Source organism: Mobula birostris, chromosome 6, assembly GCF_030028105.1.
Source record: "Mobula birostris isolate sMobBir1 chromosome 6, sMobBir1.hap1, whole genome shotgun sequence".
NCBI lineage: Eukaryota > Metazoa > Chordata > Chondrichthyes > Myliobatiformes > Myliobatidae > Mobula > Mobula birostris.
Window position 1 is genome coordinate 47,940,710 of NC_092375.1, and position 18,961 is coordinate 47,959,670.

At 41.5% G+C, this 18,961-nt stretch overlaps 1 protein-coding gene across 5 annotated transcripts in view; it reads right to left on the bottom strand.

The window, feature by feature from the left end:
* The window catches only part of kdm6a (lysine (K)-specific demethylase 6A), a 252,209-nt gene that overhangs the window by 72,374 nt on the left and 160,874 nt on the right, over window positions 1–18,961 (bottom strand). For 4 of the 5 annotated variants that reach the window (XM_072260435.1, XM_072260433.1, XM_072260436.1 and 1 more), the window contains one exon: window positions 15,808–15,901. In XM_072260435.1, the coding sequence (XP_072116536.1) occupies window positions 15,808–15,901 (94 nt within the window). Of the gene's footprint in view, window positions 1–15,124; window positions 15,199–15,807; window positions 15,902–18,961 lie in introns of those variants that run through there. The other variant, XM_072260438.1, reaches the window with a different exon arrangement.

An 18,961-nucleotide genomic window follows, 5' to 3' on the forward strand; every position in this document is an offset into this window, starting at 1 on the left:
TGTGCTGGGGCAGCAGGCTGAGGGTAGCAGACACCAACAGAATCAACAAACTCATTCGTAAGGCCAGTGATGTTGTGGGGATGGAACTGGACTCTCTGACGGTGGTGTCTGAAAAGAGGATGCTGTCCAAGTTGCATGCCATCTTGGACAATGTCTCCCATCCACTACATAATATACTGGGTGGGCACAGGAGTACATTCAGCCAGAGACTCATTCCACCAAGATGCAACACAGAGCATCATAGGAAGTCATTCCTGCCTGTGGCCATCAAACTTTACAACTCCTCCCTGGACTTATTTCCTGGCATAATTTACATATTACTATTTAATTATTTATGGTCTTATTACTATTTATTATTTATGGTGCAACTGTAACGAAAACCAATTTCCCCCGGGATCAATAAAGTATGACTACTACTACTACTACTACTATTTACCTGATGTTTCTCCAGGAAGGACAGATGATGAAATCCTGATGTTTCTTTCTGTAGCTGCTGACAGGATTTCATCAAGACTTTTGTCAATCTGTCTTTTTCAAATAATTAGGAAACTAATTTTTAAACAGTGGGTTTCTGAAAGGCAGCTTGCATTCACATGAATTTTAAAAACATATGAAGAGTTGATTAGTATGAAAAAACTTAAAAGATTGTTATAACAAAATATTTCTAAGACTTTCTGCTGCAAGTGCCCTCAATCTCATTTCTTGGTACAAGAGGACAGGAAATCTGTAATGGCTAACTGAGTAGTTCACGAGAAAGCACAGGCTTTAACGGTGAATACATTTTGAAGAATGGACAGGTAGAATATATTATCCCTTTTAGTTTTTAAACATTATGTTCAACTAAGCTGGTCTATCTGATCACATCTACTGCTCGGGAGATCAGAAGCTTATGAGGAGGGAATTTCACTCAGGTCCACTGCCCAAGTATAAAAAGCAGCAACTCGCAGTAGTTTGTTTGGAGTTCTGACCAGCGACCAATTGGCATTTGCGATTGACTAGCAAGAACAAATTAAAGGAATGAAGGTGCAAGCAGAGTGGACAAGAGTTAGAGTGATGATTTTGAAACTTCAGCTCTTCAAAGATTCACCAAAAAGAGGCTTCAGTCAGAAAAAGCAAAGCAGAAAAGCTCTAACTAAAGCTGAATACTCCTCTTGCAGGATGTGAGACAAGGAGATCTCAATGGCCCTAATGACAACTGTGAGAAGTTCATCCAGCTGCAGCTTCTAACAATCCACATTAAGGAGTCAGAACAGGAACTGGATGAACTTTGAATCATTTGGGGGGCTGAGGAAGTAATAGATAGGACATAAAGAGAGATAGTTACACCCAAGGCGCAGGACCCAGGAAGCTGGGTGACAGGAAGGGGAAAAGGGGTTAAGGAGCCAGTGCAGAGTGCCTCAGTGGCCATCCCCCTCAACAACAGTATATCACTTTGGATAACGTTGGCGGGGGACCTAGCAGAGGAAAATTACAGCGGTTAAGTCTCTGGCACAGAGTCTGTCTCTATGGCTCAGAAGAGAAGTGGAGAGAAGAGTTGTGTTGTGGTGATAGGGGATCCTTTAGAGGAACAGAAAGGAGGTCTGGGGGCAAGGACAAGATTCCCAGATGGTACGTTGTCTCCTGGGTGTCAGGGTCCGGGAAATCTCAGATCGAGTCTTCAGCATTCTCAAGTGGGAGGGAGAACAGCCAGAGGTCATGGTCCATTAAGGTACCAATGAAATAGGTAGGACAAATGACAAGGTTCTGCATAGGGAGTTCAGGGAGTTAGATACCAAGTTAAAGGGGAGAACCTCCATGGCTGTGATCTCAGGATTGCTACCTGTGCCACTGGGAAGATTTTGCAGGTTAACATGTGGCTAATGAGTTAATGTAGGAGGGAAGGGATAAGATTTTTGGACCATTGGGCTCTCTTCCAGGGAAGGTGGGACCTGTATAGAAGGAACAGTTTGCACTGAACTAGACGGGGCTAATATCCTAGGGGTAGGTTTGCTAATGCTGTACAGTAGAGTTTAAGACAGAGTTGCAAAGGGATGGGAACCACAGAGCCAGAACAGTTAGTGGAGAGGTTGTGGAGACAGATGTTTGTAAGACTTCAGACAAAGTCAGGAATCAAAAGGTTGAGCATGGTGCAACTAGTGTCTTGAGCTACATATATTTCAATGCAAGAAGTATCATGGGAAAGGCAGATGAGCTCAGGGCATGGATCAGCACCTAGAATTATGATATTGTAGCCATCAGTGAGACTTGGCTGCAGGAGGGAAAAACTGGCAGCTCAATATTCCAGGTTCCATTGTTTTAGACGTGACAGAGTGAGAAGGATTAAAGGAGGAGGAGGGGTGGTGTTATTAGTTAGGGAAAATGTCATGGCAGTGCTCCTATCAGGATAGACCAAGGAACTCATCTGTGAGGCGTTATGGGTGAAACTGAGAAATAAGGAAGGTATGACCACGTTAATAGGGATATATTACAGACCACCCAACAGTCTGAGGAACAAATTTGCAGGATCTATAGATCACAGACAGTTGCAAGAACCACAAAGTTATTATAGTAGGTAACTTCAGCTTTCCACATATTGACTGGGAATCCCGTACTGTAAAAGGACTAGAGTTTGTCAATTGTGTTCAGGAAAGTTTCCTTTATCAGTACACAGAAGTCCCAATGAGAGAGCATGAAATACTTGATCTACAATGAAGGAATGAGACAGGGCAGGTGACAGAAGCTTGTGTAGGGGAACACTTTGCATCTCGTCACTACAATGCCATTGGTTTCAAAGTAAATATGCAAAAAGATAGGTGTGATCCATCGCCTGAGATTTGAAATTGGAGAAATGCCAATTTTGATTGTATCAGAAATGATCTGGCAAGTGCGGACTGGGACAGGCTGTTTCCTGGCAAAAGTCTACTTGGTAAGTTGGAGGAGTGCAAAAGTAAAATTTTGAGAATGCGAAGCTTGCATATACCTGTCAGAATAAAAGGAAAATATAATAGGCGTAGGGAACGCAGACATGAGGAAATCTGCAGATGCTGGAAATTCAAGCAACACACACAAAAAATGCTGGTGGAATGCAGCAGGCCAGGCAGCATCTATAGGAAGAGGTACTGTCGGCATTTCGGGCCCGGACCCTTCGACAGAACTAAATGGAAGAAGAGATAGTAAGAGATTTGAAAGTAGGAGGAGGAGGGGGAGATCCGAAATGATAGGAGAAAACAAGAGAGGGGTGGATCTAAGAGCTGGAAAGTTGATTGGCAAAAGGGATACCAGACTGGAGAAGGGAGAGGATTATGGGACGGGAAGCCTGGGGAGACAGAGAAGGGGGGAGGGGAGCCTGGAGGGTGGCAAGCAGGCAAGGAGTTATAGTGAGAGGGACAGAGGGAGAAAAAGAGAGGGGGAAAAAAGGGGGGAAAAATAAAAAGTATTAAATAAATAAGGGATGGGGTGTGAAGGGGAGGAGGGACATTAACGGAAGTTAGAGAAGTCAATATTCATGCCATCAGGTTGGAGGCTACCCAGTCAGAATATAAGGTGTTGTTCCTCCAACCTGATTGTGGCTTCATCGTAACAGTAGAGGAGGCCGTGGACAGACATATCAGAATGGGAATGGGACGTGGAATTAAAATGTGTGGCCACTGGGAGATCTTGCTTTCTCCAGCGGACAGAGTGTAGTAGTTCAGCGAAACGGTCTCCCAGTCTGTGTCGGGTCTCGTCAATATATAGAAGGCCACACTGGGAGCACTGGACGCAGTACATCACCTCAGCCGACTCACGGGTGAAGTGTCGCCTCACCTGGAAGGACTGTCTGGGGCCCTGAATGGTGGTGAGGGAGGAAGTGTAAGGGTATGTGCAGCGCTTGTTCCACTTACAAGGATAAATGCCGGGAGGGAGGTTGGTGGGAAGGGATGGGGGGTCGAATGGACAAGGGAGTCACATAGGGAGCAATCCCTACGGAAAGCAGAAAGGCGGGGAGGGAAAGATGTGCTTGGTGGTGGGATCCCATTGGAGGTGGCGGAAGCTACGGAGAATTAAATGTTGGACCCGGAGGCTGGTGGGGTGGTAGGTGAGGACAAGGGCAACCCTAGTCCTAGTGGAGTGGCAGGAGGATGGAGTGAGAGCAGATGTGCGTGAAATGGGGGAGATGCGTTTGAGAGCAGAGTTGATGGTGGAGGAAGGGAAGCCTCTCTTTAAAAAAGAAAGACATCTCCTTCATCCTGGAATGAAAAGCCTCATCCTGAGAGCAGATGCGGCGGAGACGGAGAAATTGCGAGAAGGGGATGGCATTTTTGCAAGAGACAGAATGGGAAGAGGAATAGTCCAGGTAACTGTAAGAGTCAGTAGGCTTATAGTAGACATCAGCAGATAAGCTGTCTCCAGAGATAGAGACAGAAAGATCAAGAAAGGGGAGGGAGGTGTCGGAAACGGACCAGCTAGACTTGAGGGCAGAGTGAAAGTTGGAGGCAATGTTAATGAAGTCAACGAGCTCAGCATGCGTGCAGGAAGCAGCGCCAATGCAGTTGTCGACGTAGCGAAGGAAAAGAGGGGGGCAGATACCAGTACAGGCTTGGAACATGGATTGTTCCACAAAGCCATCGAAAAAGCAGGCATAGCTGGGACCCATACAGGTGTCCATGGCTACACCTTTAGTTTGGAGGAAGTGGGAGGAGCCAAAGGAGAAATTATTAAGAGTAAGGACTAATTCCGCTAGACGGAGCAGAGTGGCGGTAGAGGGGAACTGGTTAGGTCTGGAATCCCAAAAGAAGTGGAGAGCTTTGAGACCTTCCTGGTGGGGGATGGAGGTATATAGGGACTGAACATCCATGGTGAAAATAAAGCGGTGGGGGCCAGGGAACTTAAAATCATTGAAAAGATTCAGAGCATGAGAAGTGTCACGAATATAGTGGCAAGGGATTGAACAAGTGGGGGATAAAACAGTGTTGAGGTATGCAGAAATAAGTTTGATGGGGCATGAGCAAGCTGAGACAATGGGTCTACCTGGGCAGGCAGGAGCTTGGTTTTCAAGAGATATCGAGGACCTGGTTCAGGAAAAAAGGTGCATAAGCAGTTAGGAACAAATGAGGTGTTTATGGAATATAAGAAATGCAAGAGGACACAAGGCATCAAGGCATCAAAAAAAGGCAAGAAATTGCTCTAGCAGAAAGGGATTCTACAGATATGTTAAAAGCAAAAGGAATGCAAGGAACAAAATTGGTCCTCTGGGAGACCAGAATGGTAGTTCATGTGAGGAGCCAAAGCAGATCTTAAATAATTTTTTGCATCTGTATCTACTCAGGAGGCAGACACAAGAGTCTATAGAAGCGAGGCAAAGTGGCATCAACTTCATGGATCCTGTAGAAATTACAGAGGAGGCAATGCTTGCCATCCTGGGGCAATCAGGGTACATAAATTCCCAGAGCCTGACAAGGTGTTCCCTCGGACCACATGGGAGGCAAGTGCAGAAACTGCCGATAACCTAGCAGAGATATTTCAAACATCCTTAGCGACAAGAGGGATGGTGTCGGTGTTGAAAGATGACAGGCAGATCAAATACAGAACTGGTAGCATGTTCCATACTTGATTGCAGTGCACTATCTCAGTGCCATCTTCTTTTGCACTGTCCCTTGATTATTCCTTCATTCAGAAATCTCTATTTTGAACAAAATCAATGATTTTCACCCTGAATCAAGAAACTTCTCAGAATAGCCTAGCCCACATTCAGAGATTGTGATCCCTGGTACTAGCCTCCTCAGACTTTGTCCATACCCTCCCCACCATTAGCCTGCTAGTTCTAAGATTTTTATCAGCTTCATTATTTGCAGCATCTAACATAATCAAAGACTCAACCAACCTCAGCCATTCTCTCCTTTCCCACTTTCATCAAGCAGAGGATACAAAAAATTACCACATGGCTCAAGGACAGTTTCCATCCCATTGTTATAAGATTACTCTATAATGACCTTCCAACTCTCGATCTCACAATCTACCTTGTTACAGCTTTACACCTTATTGTCTACCTGCATTGCACTTTTTCTTCAACTGTAAAACTGTTTTGCATTCTGCTATTGTTTTACCTTGTACTATTTCACTACACTGTTATACAGAAATGATCTGTGTAGATGGCAAGCAAAACTCTTTTTACTGTACCTCAATAGATACAATAGTTTTTCCTCTTAATCTTCTAAACTCCAGAGAGCATAATGTAGAACTACTCAATCTTTCCTCAATCCCTTGAACAAGCTGCATATATTTTACTGCAAGAAAACTGCTTTTGGTTAAGGAGACCAAAGATGAACATAATACTCCAGGTGCAATCTCACAGACATCTCTTTTAAAATTCAGAGATGTTCATCATCAAGGTGCTTATGATTTTAGAAAAGGGTTTTAGAATCGCTAACTTCTGTAGTTTTTGCTTTGGTACTTAATTCCTCCAGACCCTTTTTATGATTCTATGGTATTTCTAGCACGGGTTTTATATTTTTGCCAGTAAAGACAAAAGTCGTATTCTTCCTCCTTCCTTTCCAGTCCTGAAGAAGGGTCTCAGCCTGAAACATTAGCCGTTTACTCTTTTCCATAGATGCTACCTGCCCTGCTGAGTTCTTCTAGCATTTTGTGTGTGTTGCTTTGGATTTCCAGCATCTACAAACTTTCTCATGTTGGTAATTTGATTCCTTTCCTATTTCCTTATTCTGCAGTGTAAGTTCCATATTTTCCCTTGATTTTCCATTCATACAGAAGCATTTGCAGTCCACATTTATGCTTTTCATCAGTTTATTTCTATATTCTTTAGTCACACACTCAGCATCAGCAAGACCAAGAAATTGATTGTGGACTTTACATTGATACAATCACAAAGAAGGCAGGTTAGCAGCTCTGCTTCATTAGGACATAGAAGAAGTTTGGTATGTCACTAAAGACTCCTGCAACAGTGGTTGTATCACAGTCTGATATAGGGCTGTAATGCACAGGATCATAACAGACTGCAAAGGGTTGTAGACTCGGCCAGCTCTATCATGGGCATAACCCTCATCCACCTTTGAGGACATCTTCAAGAGGCAGTGCCTCAAGAAGGCAGCATCCATCCTTAAGGAGCCTCATCCTCCAGGACTTGCCTTCTTGTTCCTACCAATGGCCAGGAGGTACAGGAGCCTGAAGAGCCACACTCAGTGACTTAGGAACAGCCCCTTCCTCTCCACCATGATTCCTGAACAGTCCATGAATATCACCTCATTATTCCTTTATTGTTGCACTATTTTATATCTTCGCACTGTACTCCTGCTGTAGAACAACTAATTTCACAACTTAAGTCGGTGATAATAAACCTGATTCTCTCTTTCTATATGAAGATCTTGGTCTTCCTTTTCATAGTTCTAAAATGCTTCCAATTTTTGGGCCAACTGCTTTGTACAACAGCTTTACAGGTCTTTATATGTAAATCTAATACTACCTCAAATATCTCCCGCCAATGATGGATGGACCACTTTTTTTCTGATGGTTTCTGTGCCTTAAAGGATTATGTAGTCATTGTGAGTCCATCATTAGTCCTTGCGATTCATTTTCCTAATTAATCAAAGCTGACTCTCCCTTCCTTCCCTCAGTTTCCTTTGTTTAAATTTAAGACACTAATTTCAGTTTGAACAACATCACTCAAATTCAACAGAATATTCTAGAAAATTATGGTGACACTTTGCAAAGGACTCCTCCCTACAATTATCTGGCATTCTCAGAACTTAACAGTACTAGACTGGCAGATTTTCCAGATTATTGTGTATTTCTCCTATCAATATCCCAACACATTTTTAATTCATGTTTTTGATCCTAAATATGCTTGACATTAAAATAATAAATTCTCCAGTAAACCAAGTCAGTTTAATGGGAATGCTGCAATGGGGAGCTTGAGTGCATTAAAAGGGAACATGGGAAACAAAACATCCCAGTGCATTGAAAAGGAGTGGGAGAAACGCAGCACTTCTGCCAACATGTTGGAACTCAAAGCATTCATATTTTGAAAAGGGATACTAGGAAATCACAGTATTGGTAAACGCAACACCAATGGCTACTGCTGCTCAGTTTCTGTGCCAAAAACAACTTGGCTATCACTTACACCCTATTTAGACCAGCTGACAAATACAAAACATGGATTCAAGCAATGGCACTTGACTGACTACATCATTTGTTGCAGACAGGGCACGATGATTTCAAGATCACTAGAGCCATGTATAAAGCGAAGTGCTGGAGTGATCATCACCTCATTAGATCAATCCTCTCACTGCACACTGTCCAACTGCACCAAAGGAAACCAAAAGTAATCCATCAACCTCTTGATACTGACAATTTGCAGCACCATAAACATCAGGGACAACATGCAAACAGTCTGATGCACTGTTTAGGCATCCCACAGGCCCCTAAATGGAAGTGTGGCATGGAAGCAGGGTGAACACAAGACGTTAGTGATGAAATCAGCAAAGTCAGCCCTTGGACCAATAAAGAACTTATTGGGATTGGTTTGAAGAAAATATCACCAGGATACTGGAGGAGAAGCAGAAGGCATTTGTCGCTTGGCAGAACGACATTTCTTCCAACCCGAAAAGTAATCGGTTCAAACATCTTCCGATGCGAGCCCATACTGCAAAGCGCATACTGAATGGTGGGAGAGAAAGGCAGAGGAAATCCAGTGCTACACTGACACCAAAAACTTAAAAGATACTCTTCACTGTCATCAAAGCACACAAGCCACACACCACACCCCTTCTATCAGCAGATGGGATAGTCCTGCCCAGAGAGAAAAAGAGCATTAATGACAGGTGGAGAGAACACTTCAGCAACTTGTTCAACAGACCCCCTACTACAGACCAGGCTGCACTTGATCAGATCCCCCAGACACCTGCTGCCAATAGCCTCTACCCTCCCTCCTACAATAGTTGAGGCAAACAAAGCCTTTACTCACTTTCTGGAAAAGCCTCTGGGAAGGATGGAATACCTGCAGAGATCCTGAAATCAGTAGGTTTAGTTGACCTAAAGGGACTTGCATGACATTTTGGGAAGACTAAGTCATGCCCAATGAATTCAGAGAAGCTTTGATTGTACCCCATTTTCACAAAGGGAGCAAAGCTTACAATGGTAACTACGGTAATATCTCGTTGCTGTTGATTGACATAAAGACTCTAGCCCACATCATTTCAACAGCATTATCACTACCACATCAGAGAAAATCCTGCCTGAGACACAGTGCAGGTTCCACCCAAGTACCATCAATATGACGTTCGCTATCAGTCAGGTGCAAGAAAAATGTATCAAGCAGAACCTGGATCTGTACGTTGTCTTCAAAGACATTTGGCATGGTTAACAGAGAAGTGCTCTGGACAAACTTGTCAGTTGGGATGCCTACACAAGTTCATCAATCCTACTCATCTCTTCCATTATGACAAGACTGGCCTTGTCTTTTCAATGGGGAAGCCTCAGAGCCATTCAATATCCCAAATCACGTAAATCAAGGCTATGTGCTGGCCCCGTGCTGTTCAACCTTCTTTTCACATGTGTATTCAACCTTGTCCACAGGCTGTACCTACAGTACAGAGTTGATAGATCATTGCTTGATCTGCATCACCTAAAATCCAAAATCCCGGACAGTTAAAGGAGTCATCTTCAAAGCACTGTACGTGGATGACTGCACTCAAGATAGATAGATAGATACTTTACTAATCCCAAAGGAAATTACAGTGTCACAGTAGCATTACAAGTGCACAGATATACAAATATTAGAAGGAAGAATAAAATATGTTACCTCAAACAGTCTAACGGGGGGGGGGGGGGGGGGGACATCACTTCCCAGCTATAGGTTGACTCATTATAGAACCTAATGGCCCAGGGTATGAACGACATCACATAGCACTCTTTGGAGCAGGAAAGTTGTCTAATCTGCAAACTGGTTATTGACAGGTTTGCAGAAGCTACATGTCTGTTTGACCTCACCATTAGTCTGGACAAAACAGAGGCCATATTTCAGCCTGATCCTGGATCCACTGTTGTGTCACCTTCCATCACCATTGAAGGCACAACACTGAGGGTAGCAAAGGAATTTAAATATCTCGGCAGTGTCATCTCCAGTGATGGTTCCTTGGATAAAGAAATCAATGCCAGGATTTGCAAGGCTAGTCAGAGCCTGGACTGCCTGTGATCACGTGCTAAGCCAGCACAATATCTAGATGTCCTCTATGATCAAATTGTCCTCACTAACCTCTGGTATGGTGGTGAAACGTGGACTGTATACAAAAGGCAACCAACCTACTACAGCGCTTCCACTTGCACAGCCTAAGATCCATTATGGGTATCTGCAGGCATAATGTATTACAAACGTGGAAATCCTCAATAGAGGAAAGACGAGTATTGACGCCATGATCTTTAAAGATCCAGCTTCACTGGACCGGACGTGTCATACGCATAGCAGACTCCTGTTGTAATAAAAAGCAGAACTACTGGGAATTGGGAACTCTGTATATTAAGGGATATTGTAACTGGTCAAGAAAAAGGTGGCTTGGGTAAGATAAAGGCAGCCTGGATCAAATTAATCACTGAAGATATATGGAGGATGCTGAAGTATAGGAGAAAATTACAGGGACAAAAGGGGCATGAGATACCTTTGGCAGAGAAAATTAAGCACATTCCTATGATTTTTATTTAAGTATATTAAGGAAAAAGAATGACCAGGAAGAAAATAGAGCCCCTCAAAAAGCAACACAGAAATCTTGCATGGAGCTGCTGAATACGGGAAAAGCTCTCAATAATAATTTCTCCTCTGTCTTAACCATGAAGAAAAATGTGAAGACTTGGGAAAATGGCAAAGTTAATACAGATTTGCTGAAGTCCATATTACAGTTGACGAGGTGTGGCATGTATTAGGAAATATGAAGGAAGATAAACCTCCAGTTCTGGATGAGGTATATCCAAAAGCAGCGAGAAGCTAGAGAAGACATTGTGGAAACCTTCTCTAAGATATCTGCCACAGTACTTTTCTGGCAAGATGCTAGAAGACTGGAACATAGCAAATATTGTTCTTTTATTCAAGAAGGACTGCAAGGATTGACTTGGAAATCCTGTTAGTCTAACATCCATGGTAGCCAAAATGCTGGAAAGCATTGAGGGTTAAAATATACTTACAATTGGAACAGCAGGTTTGATTCGGATTCGCCAGCATGGTTTTGGATGTGGGAGATCGTCTCACAAGTTTGACTAAGTCATTTCATAAGAAAGGCTCACAAGGAGAGAGCAGTAGATATAGCATATATGGATTTCAACAAGGTTTTTGATAAGATTCCACATGGCAGGCTGTTCTGAAAGGTTAGATCACATGACATCGAAAGAGAGCTATCAAACTACTTACACAATTGGCTGCATGACAGAAAACAGAGTGTAATGATGGAAGGTTATTTCTTACACTGAAGGTCTGTGACAAGTGGTGTGCCCCAGATTTTAGTGGTGGCCTTTTGTTATTTGTCATCTATATTAATAACTTGGATGAGAGTACACAAGGAACAGTCAGTAACTTTAAAGATGACACCAAAATAGGTTTTGTCATCGACAGAGGGATATCAAGAATTTCAGTGGGTAATGTATTGTTGTAGAACAGAGGGACCTTGGAGTATAGGTGCATAGTTCCCTTAAAATAGAGTTACAGGTAGAAAGGCCTCTAAGGACTTCTAACATGCAGGTCTTAATCGGTGAGGACACTATATTAGAAGTTAGGAGGTTATGTTGTGATTGTACAAGACATTGGTGAGGCCATACTTGTGCTCAGTTTGTGTTCATACATGCCTTCAGTTTGCTCATCTTTTGCATGCTTTCCTGAAAAGCAAGCAAAAAAGATTAACAAGATTGTCACCTGAACTTGACAGGCTGGTTCTTGGAGCATTGAAGATTGATGAATAATCTCATATAAATATATAAAATCATGAGGGGCATAGATATGATGAGCAATCTATTTTCCCAGTGTTGGATTATAATAAAATAGGGAACATAATTTTAAGGTTAGAGGTGAAAGATTTAATAAGAACCTGAGGGGCAGCATTTTTATGTGTGGGTATGTATATATAAAAATGTATTTTTTAAGTAGTTTGTAGTTACATATATAAGTGACAAAACTTTCGAGCACGGGTCCCCAACCATTTTACACTATGGCCCCCTACCATTAACCAATGGGTCCATGGACCCTAGGTTGGGAACCCCTGCTTTATAGGGACATGGGACATGGGAAATGGGATTAGATTGAATATACATCTTCGTCAGAATGAACCTTTTTTCTAATGTTGTACTATTCTGTGACTCGATGGTACCCAATTCCAGGAACAGGATTCATGTAAATAGCTGTAACCCAAGAACTGTGTGAAAAGAAACCATCTGAATGGGAGGTGGCACACTAGTGTAGTGGTTAGAACAAAGCTTTACAGCAACTATTCTCAACGGGGGCCATGGCACATTTGAAAGGGGGCCACTGACTGAAAACGGTGAAAAGGGGAGCCCCAAGGGTTTATGGGGGCCCTGGTAACTGAACCGATGAAATACCCAAGCAGCAGCCTTCACTGGAGTCAATAGTTTCCCTCCTAATTATAATATCTTTCCAACACCCTATTTGAATTCAGCGCACCTGGTAAATTCACTGCTAAAGCTCCTCCCACACAGCCTCACTTCAGAGTCAGTTGCGAATCAGACTGCACTGGGCTGGGTCAACGTATTCAATCAAGGGTTTTCGCATCCATTATCACCATACTTCATTCTCCGAAGATCAGCGTGTCTTGCTAGGTCTTTTTTAGCCTAGTAACTTTAAAGTACACGTGTTTGGATATATTACACATTAAGGTAGGTTGTGAAAAGTGCCTATTACTACATATGAAGTCACCGAAAAAAAATCCCTGGCGCCGGGTGACAGCAGTTTTTGGTCAGTAATGTATCTGTATTTCGTGCACTTATTATTTTCAGAAATAATTCTATCCATGAGTTCCTTAGCGAAAAAAACATGTCGGCAGTATTCAGTGGAATACTTATCCTATGGTTTCATTGCATCTCTGCAAAACCCATCTTTGCCCATGTGTTTGAACTGCATGACTACATTGTCAAATGAAAGCATGAGGCCAAGCAAACTGGGAAAAAAAAATTAGGATACCTCGCATCCAGAGAAGAAGGATAAACACTTAGATTTCTTCAAAAACCTTCAAGATAATTTTGAGAGAAGGCCAATGCTGAAAGGGGGACCCTGGAACCTGAGAAGAGCTCCTAAGGGGGCCGTGGCCAAAAAAACGGTTGAGAATCACTGCTTTACAGTACCAGTGTAAGAAGTTTCTACATTCTTCCCATGACTACGTAGGTTTTCTCTGGGTGCTCCAGTTTCCTCCCACATTCCAAAGAAATACTGGTTGGTCATTGTAAATTGTCCCATGATTAGGTTAAAACTAAATTGGGGGAATGCTGGGTGGTGTGGCTCGAAGGGCCAGGAGGCCTATTCTACACTGTATGTCAATAAATAAATAAGCAAAATAACAAAAGAGAATGGATGAACGAAAGAAACAAATCAGCTCAAATATATTTTAACCTCCAGTATACCACTTTCTTTGGAATCAAATCAGAAGATTACTTGGAGGGAATGGGGGTCTACAAAATTATACACCCTACTTAATATTTTTAGAATCAAAGTTTAGAAGTGTCATATCAGTATAAATTGTGATGCAAATTTCACAAAAAAAAAGCAATAGCGGAATTCTTTTTCATGAATTGCATAATTCTTTAAATATTATTGTTAATCATTATGAGCATATGGTGCACCTAAATTCTGTGTAAACAACAATGAAATCCATCCACCTAAACTTTCAAATCTCTGTAACTCTTGGTGTACATAGTAGGCAATACGAGAAAGGGTGAACTTTACTGCAAAATTCAGAACAATATTTTAAAGAAATAAAATATTACAAGAGAACCTAGAAGGGAAAAAGACTATAAAAGACAAAACTATTTAGCACATAATCTTTGCTGAATTACATTCATGAAAGCATATCAGTATGGAAGTTTTTTTGCTATACTGTGTAATTAGATTGGTTTAACAATCCATCTTGTGATGCAGACATTAAAACACAGGGGGTAGAGAACAGAGGCAGCAACTGGACATAAAATGCTTCCCAAGTTCCTTCGGAAGATACAACTTCAATGAGAAGCTAGGATTTTTAGCACCTGTAGTAAGAGGTCAACAAAGGAATTGCCATAGCAACATGGCAGGGATGGTCAGCAAACTAGCTGCAAAAGCGATGTGAATAGATTTATGACAGGACACCACACTGGTGTGATTAGTTCCCAGTTAATGGAAACTGTAATCAATCCACAACTTGTGGTCAAAGATACAAGTATGTGATACATTCAAAATACTGATGCATTATAATCAAGTTCCAGTGTGAAGAAATTTAAAGCATGCAGCAAGACAGTAAGCACATTATATATGGGAAATAATTTGTCTGACATTGAAAGTAAACAAAGCTTAACAAAACTTAACAAAATTTATGACAAACATCAGTGAAACTAAATCCATTATTTTTCACAAAACACTTCTTGTGTTTCCTACATTATAACAAGGGCACAAAAAAACAATTATCAGCCACAGCTGAACATCATATTTCAATATTAAAATCAAATGTTTCAAGAAAACGGCCTGAAACAAACATTGGTGTTAGCCAATCATGAAAAACACCATCCTCCTAATACTCATAACATGCAAAAACTTGTGTAGAATATTCACTTTAGTTCATGTATGCTGTGTACCTTCCTTTTCATAACAGAAGCACCCATTTTAAAATTAAGACCTATGCTACCATTAGAAAGTTAGCTACATAAAATTTTCAGCACAATGGCAATATTAAATGCACAAGTGAAGCAAAAAACGTGGGTACTCTTGATATGAAATATGAATTTCAAATTTTTGTTATAATTTTACAAAATGAAATTCTCCAACATGTAAATCAACAATATGTATTTGAAGAGAACATTTTTACAAAAATCAAAAATATTTGCAGATTTATTTCAAAGGAAGGGTCTCCCAGTGCATGTACACACATTTTTTCCAAAGATAGAGTCTAACATTTATTCAAATTTATACTTTTACCTAAAATAATATTCAAATTATTCAGTAAACTCGTGCACTGGAGAATGACAATAAACAATCTCGAATCTTGAGTCTTGAAAATGAAAGAAAGTTTAACTGTTGAAAAAGAAAACGTTTTTATTCCTCTTAACCAAACTTAACTGGTAGTTGTAACTAAGCTGGATATAGCTGTAAATCACTTAAATTGTAATTTAAGGTAGCAGAACAGGATAAATATGGTCATATAGAGGCCCAAGGAAAGGGTTACAAAATAACTTTGCTGTCCTGGATCTTCCAAAACTACTCATAGGGATCACTCAATATTATAGTATATTCAGTTTAACAATTTCACAGTTCACAAAAAGACTTTAAATAGATTTTTTTTTAATCCACGAAAAACAAGGCTGTGAATATAATGGATTCTACAACTGGCATAACATACAAAACCTTCAAAATTTAGTAACATACTGTAGCTATAGCTCAAGTTCTACTGAAAATTCTATGCATAACTAGAATTAATCTAAAAAGATCTTGTGCGCAACTAGATTAAACCAAATGAGTTCCTCCTGTGCTATTGCACTTCTGAATATTTTTGTCAACATGCATCAGTTTGTGTTACTTTAAATGTATACTTCATATTTTGAATGTATCAGAAATTTATCAATTCCCAATTAGGAGGGATTTGAAATCAAAAGAACACTTACCCAGCTGCTGTAAAATATTTGCTTTCACTTGTGCAGAAAGATTCTCTGTTTGCAAAAGTTGTTCATAGGCTTCCTTTGCAGCACGATACTTTCTCTGCAGTTGTGAGGAATGGAAAGAAAGGAAAACGGTCTAAAGCAAGTTGAAACAACCCTATAACACTTGGCAACAAACTTTTACAACTTTTGTTCTTACGGCTAGAACTATACACATACAAGAATTAAAGATGCTTTTTGAACACTTACTTGGGTTCTTTGTGACAGCAATGACAACATCAATTGTACAGACCGGAAAACTGGGTTCCACAGAAAACATGGAAGAGGAGGGGGGAGGGGACACTTGCCAACAAAAAGGGATTTCGCAACTACTTGGAGCTCATCACTGTGTTACTCATAGCTTTAAGTAGAAAATAAGGCAACAGCTAACAGGTTGGCTCAAGGAAAAGAAAATTAACTCCAGCAAAATGAGATTTTGAAAATAACTGAATATTTACAAATGTTTTCAAATGGAGCCAAACAAGAAAAAAAAATTCAGAAACTGGTGAAAATTAGCAAAACCCCTGTGATAACACCGATGACAGCCAGTGAACTTTATGAGAGAACTGGAATACAGGCTACAAGTTTTCCTACAATGGGATACAATTTAGGGTCCTGCCTGCCCTTCGTGAGACAGTGCCACAGACAGTAATCACTTTTCTATAAAGGAAGAATGAATGAGGATAGAATTTTAATTTAAAAAAATTTTTATAAACATAATTACTTAGAAAAAAGACGACTGCATGGTCACACACTTAAAATTACATGGAAATTAGACTGGTTTAAACAAAGTGACTCATGAATAATTTATATCTATTACATTGATGTATTATCTCAATGTACTCAAATACAGTTAGGTAAAAAAAAATTAGGATAGAGAGAGTTATACACTGACAAAAATCTAATTATAGTGTCACATCCTCATTCTATCTTAGTGTTTTCAAAATTAATTGTGGTTTTTCCTCCAATGTGCAGGAGTAACTATTTCACAAAACCAGTCAAAACTTCATCTGCAAGTTATGAACAAAGTAGACAAAGCAGTTTAGCCATATACACTGTTCACAAAGCCTCAATATGCATCTGGTTTGCAAGAATAGAACAAGTGTTTTTAAAACTCTAATTGCCTTGTCTAACTTTTCATACCTCTCCTGTTACTTCTTTCTTCTAGAGCGTTCCTTTGCCTAACTGTATGCAGTACTCTACAACTGAGAGGGCTGGAAGATAACATTCTTTCTATGTTCCATGGAAAGAATGAATGAGTGGCAGTGGTGACCCAACCCACAGTACAAATTCAGTAACCTCCAGACAGGTGTGGGCAGTGGAAGATGGGGATTATCACAATATCTGGCACAGGAAACTACCCATGCTGGTTATATACCACTAATTTTACATCCTATTCCTGAGGAAGATTTTTTTTATTTGTCTAACTCCAAGCAACTTCGATTGAAGTTGGTTATCTAACGTGATCATGTAATTATGTTAAGGGCTTTTACCGTGCATTGTGTTCAGTTTGTTGGAGTTTCATAAATGAGCTGTACATTTTTTTTCTTAGACATAAAACGTCTCATTTGTTTTATTTGCAAAAACCTACACTTCAATTCCCAACAACACACATCAAAGTTGCTGGTGAACGCAGCAGGCCAAGCAGCATCTCTAGGAAGAGGTGCAGTCGACGTTTCAGGCCGAGACCCTACGTCAGGACTAACTGAAGGAAGAGTGAGTAAGGGATTTGAAAGTTGGAGGGGGAGGGGGAGATCCAAAATGATAGGAGAAGACAGGAGGGGGAGGGATAGAGCCAAGCGCTGGACAGGTGATAGGCAAAAGGGGATACGAGAGGATCATGGGACAGGAGGTCCGGGAAGAAAGACGGGGGGGGGACCCAGAGGATGGGCAAGAGGTATATTCAGAGGGACAAAGGGAGAAAAAAGAGAGTGAGAGAAAGAGTGTGTCCATAAAAATGAGTAACAGATGGGGTACGAGGGGGAGGTGGGGCCTTAGCGGAAGTTAGAGAAGCCGATGTTCATGCCATCAGGTTGGAGGCTACCCAGACGGAATATAAGGTGTTGTTCCTCCAACCTGAGTGTGGCTTCATCTTTACAGTAGAGGAGGCCGTGGATAGACATGTCAGAATGGGAATGGGATGTGGAATTAAAATGTGTGGCCACTGGGAGATCCTGCTTTCTCTGGCGGACAGAGCGTAGACGTTCAGCAAAGCAGTCTCCCAGTCTGCGTCAGGTCTCGTCAATATATAAAAGGCCACATCGGGAGTACCGGACGCAGTATATCACCCCAGTCGACTCACAGGTGAAGTGTTGCCTCACTTGGAAAGACTGTTTGGGGCCCTGAATGGTGGTAAGGAAGGAAGTGTAAGGGCATGTGTAGCACTTGTTCTGCTTACACGGATAAGTGCCAGGAGGGAGATCAGTGGGGAGGGATGGGGGGGGGAACGAATAGACAAGGGAGTTGTGTAGGGAGCGATCCCTGCGGAATGCAATGTGCTTAGTGGTGGGATCCCGTTGGAGGTGGCGGAAGTTATGGAGAATAATATGTTGGACCCGGAGGCTGGTGGGGTGGTAGGTGAGGACCAGAGGAACCCTATTCCTAGTGGGGTGGCGGGAGGATGGAGTGAGAGCAGATGTACGTGAAATGGGGGAGATGCGTTTAAGAGCAGAGGTGATAGTGGAGGAAGGGAAGCCCCTTTCTTTAAAAAAGGAAGACATCTCCCTCGTCCTAGAATGAAAAGCCTCATCCTGAGAGCAGATGCAGCGGAGATGGAGGAATTGCGAGAAGGGGATGGCATTTTTGCAAGAGACAGGGTGAGAAGAGGAATAGTCCAGATAGCTGTGAGAGTCAATAGGCTTATAGTAGACATCAGTGGATAAGCTGTCTCCAGAGACAGAGACAGAAAGATCTAGAAAGGGGAGGGAGGTGTCGGAAATGGACCAGGTAAACTTGAGGGCAGGGTGAAAGTTGGAGGCAAAGTTAATAAAGTCAACGAGTTCTGCATGCGTGCAGGAAGCAGCGCCAATGCAGTCATCGATGTAGCGAAGGAAAAGTGGGGGACAGATACCAGAATAGGCACGGAACATAGATTGTTCCACAAACAATTCCCAGGTATGAT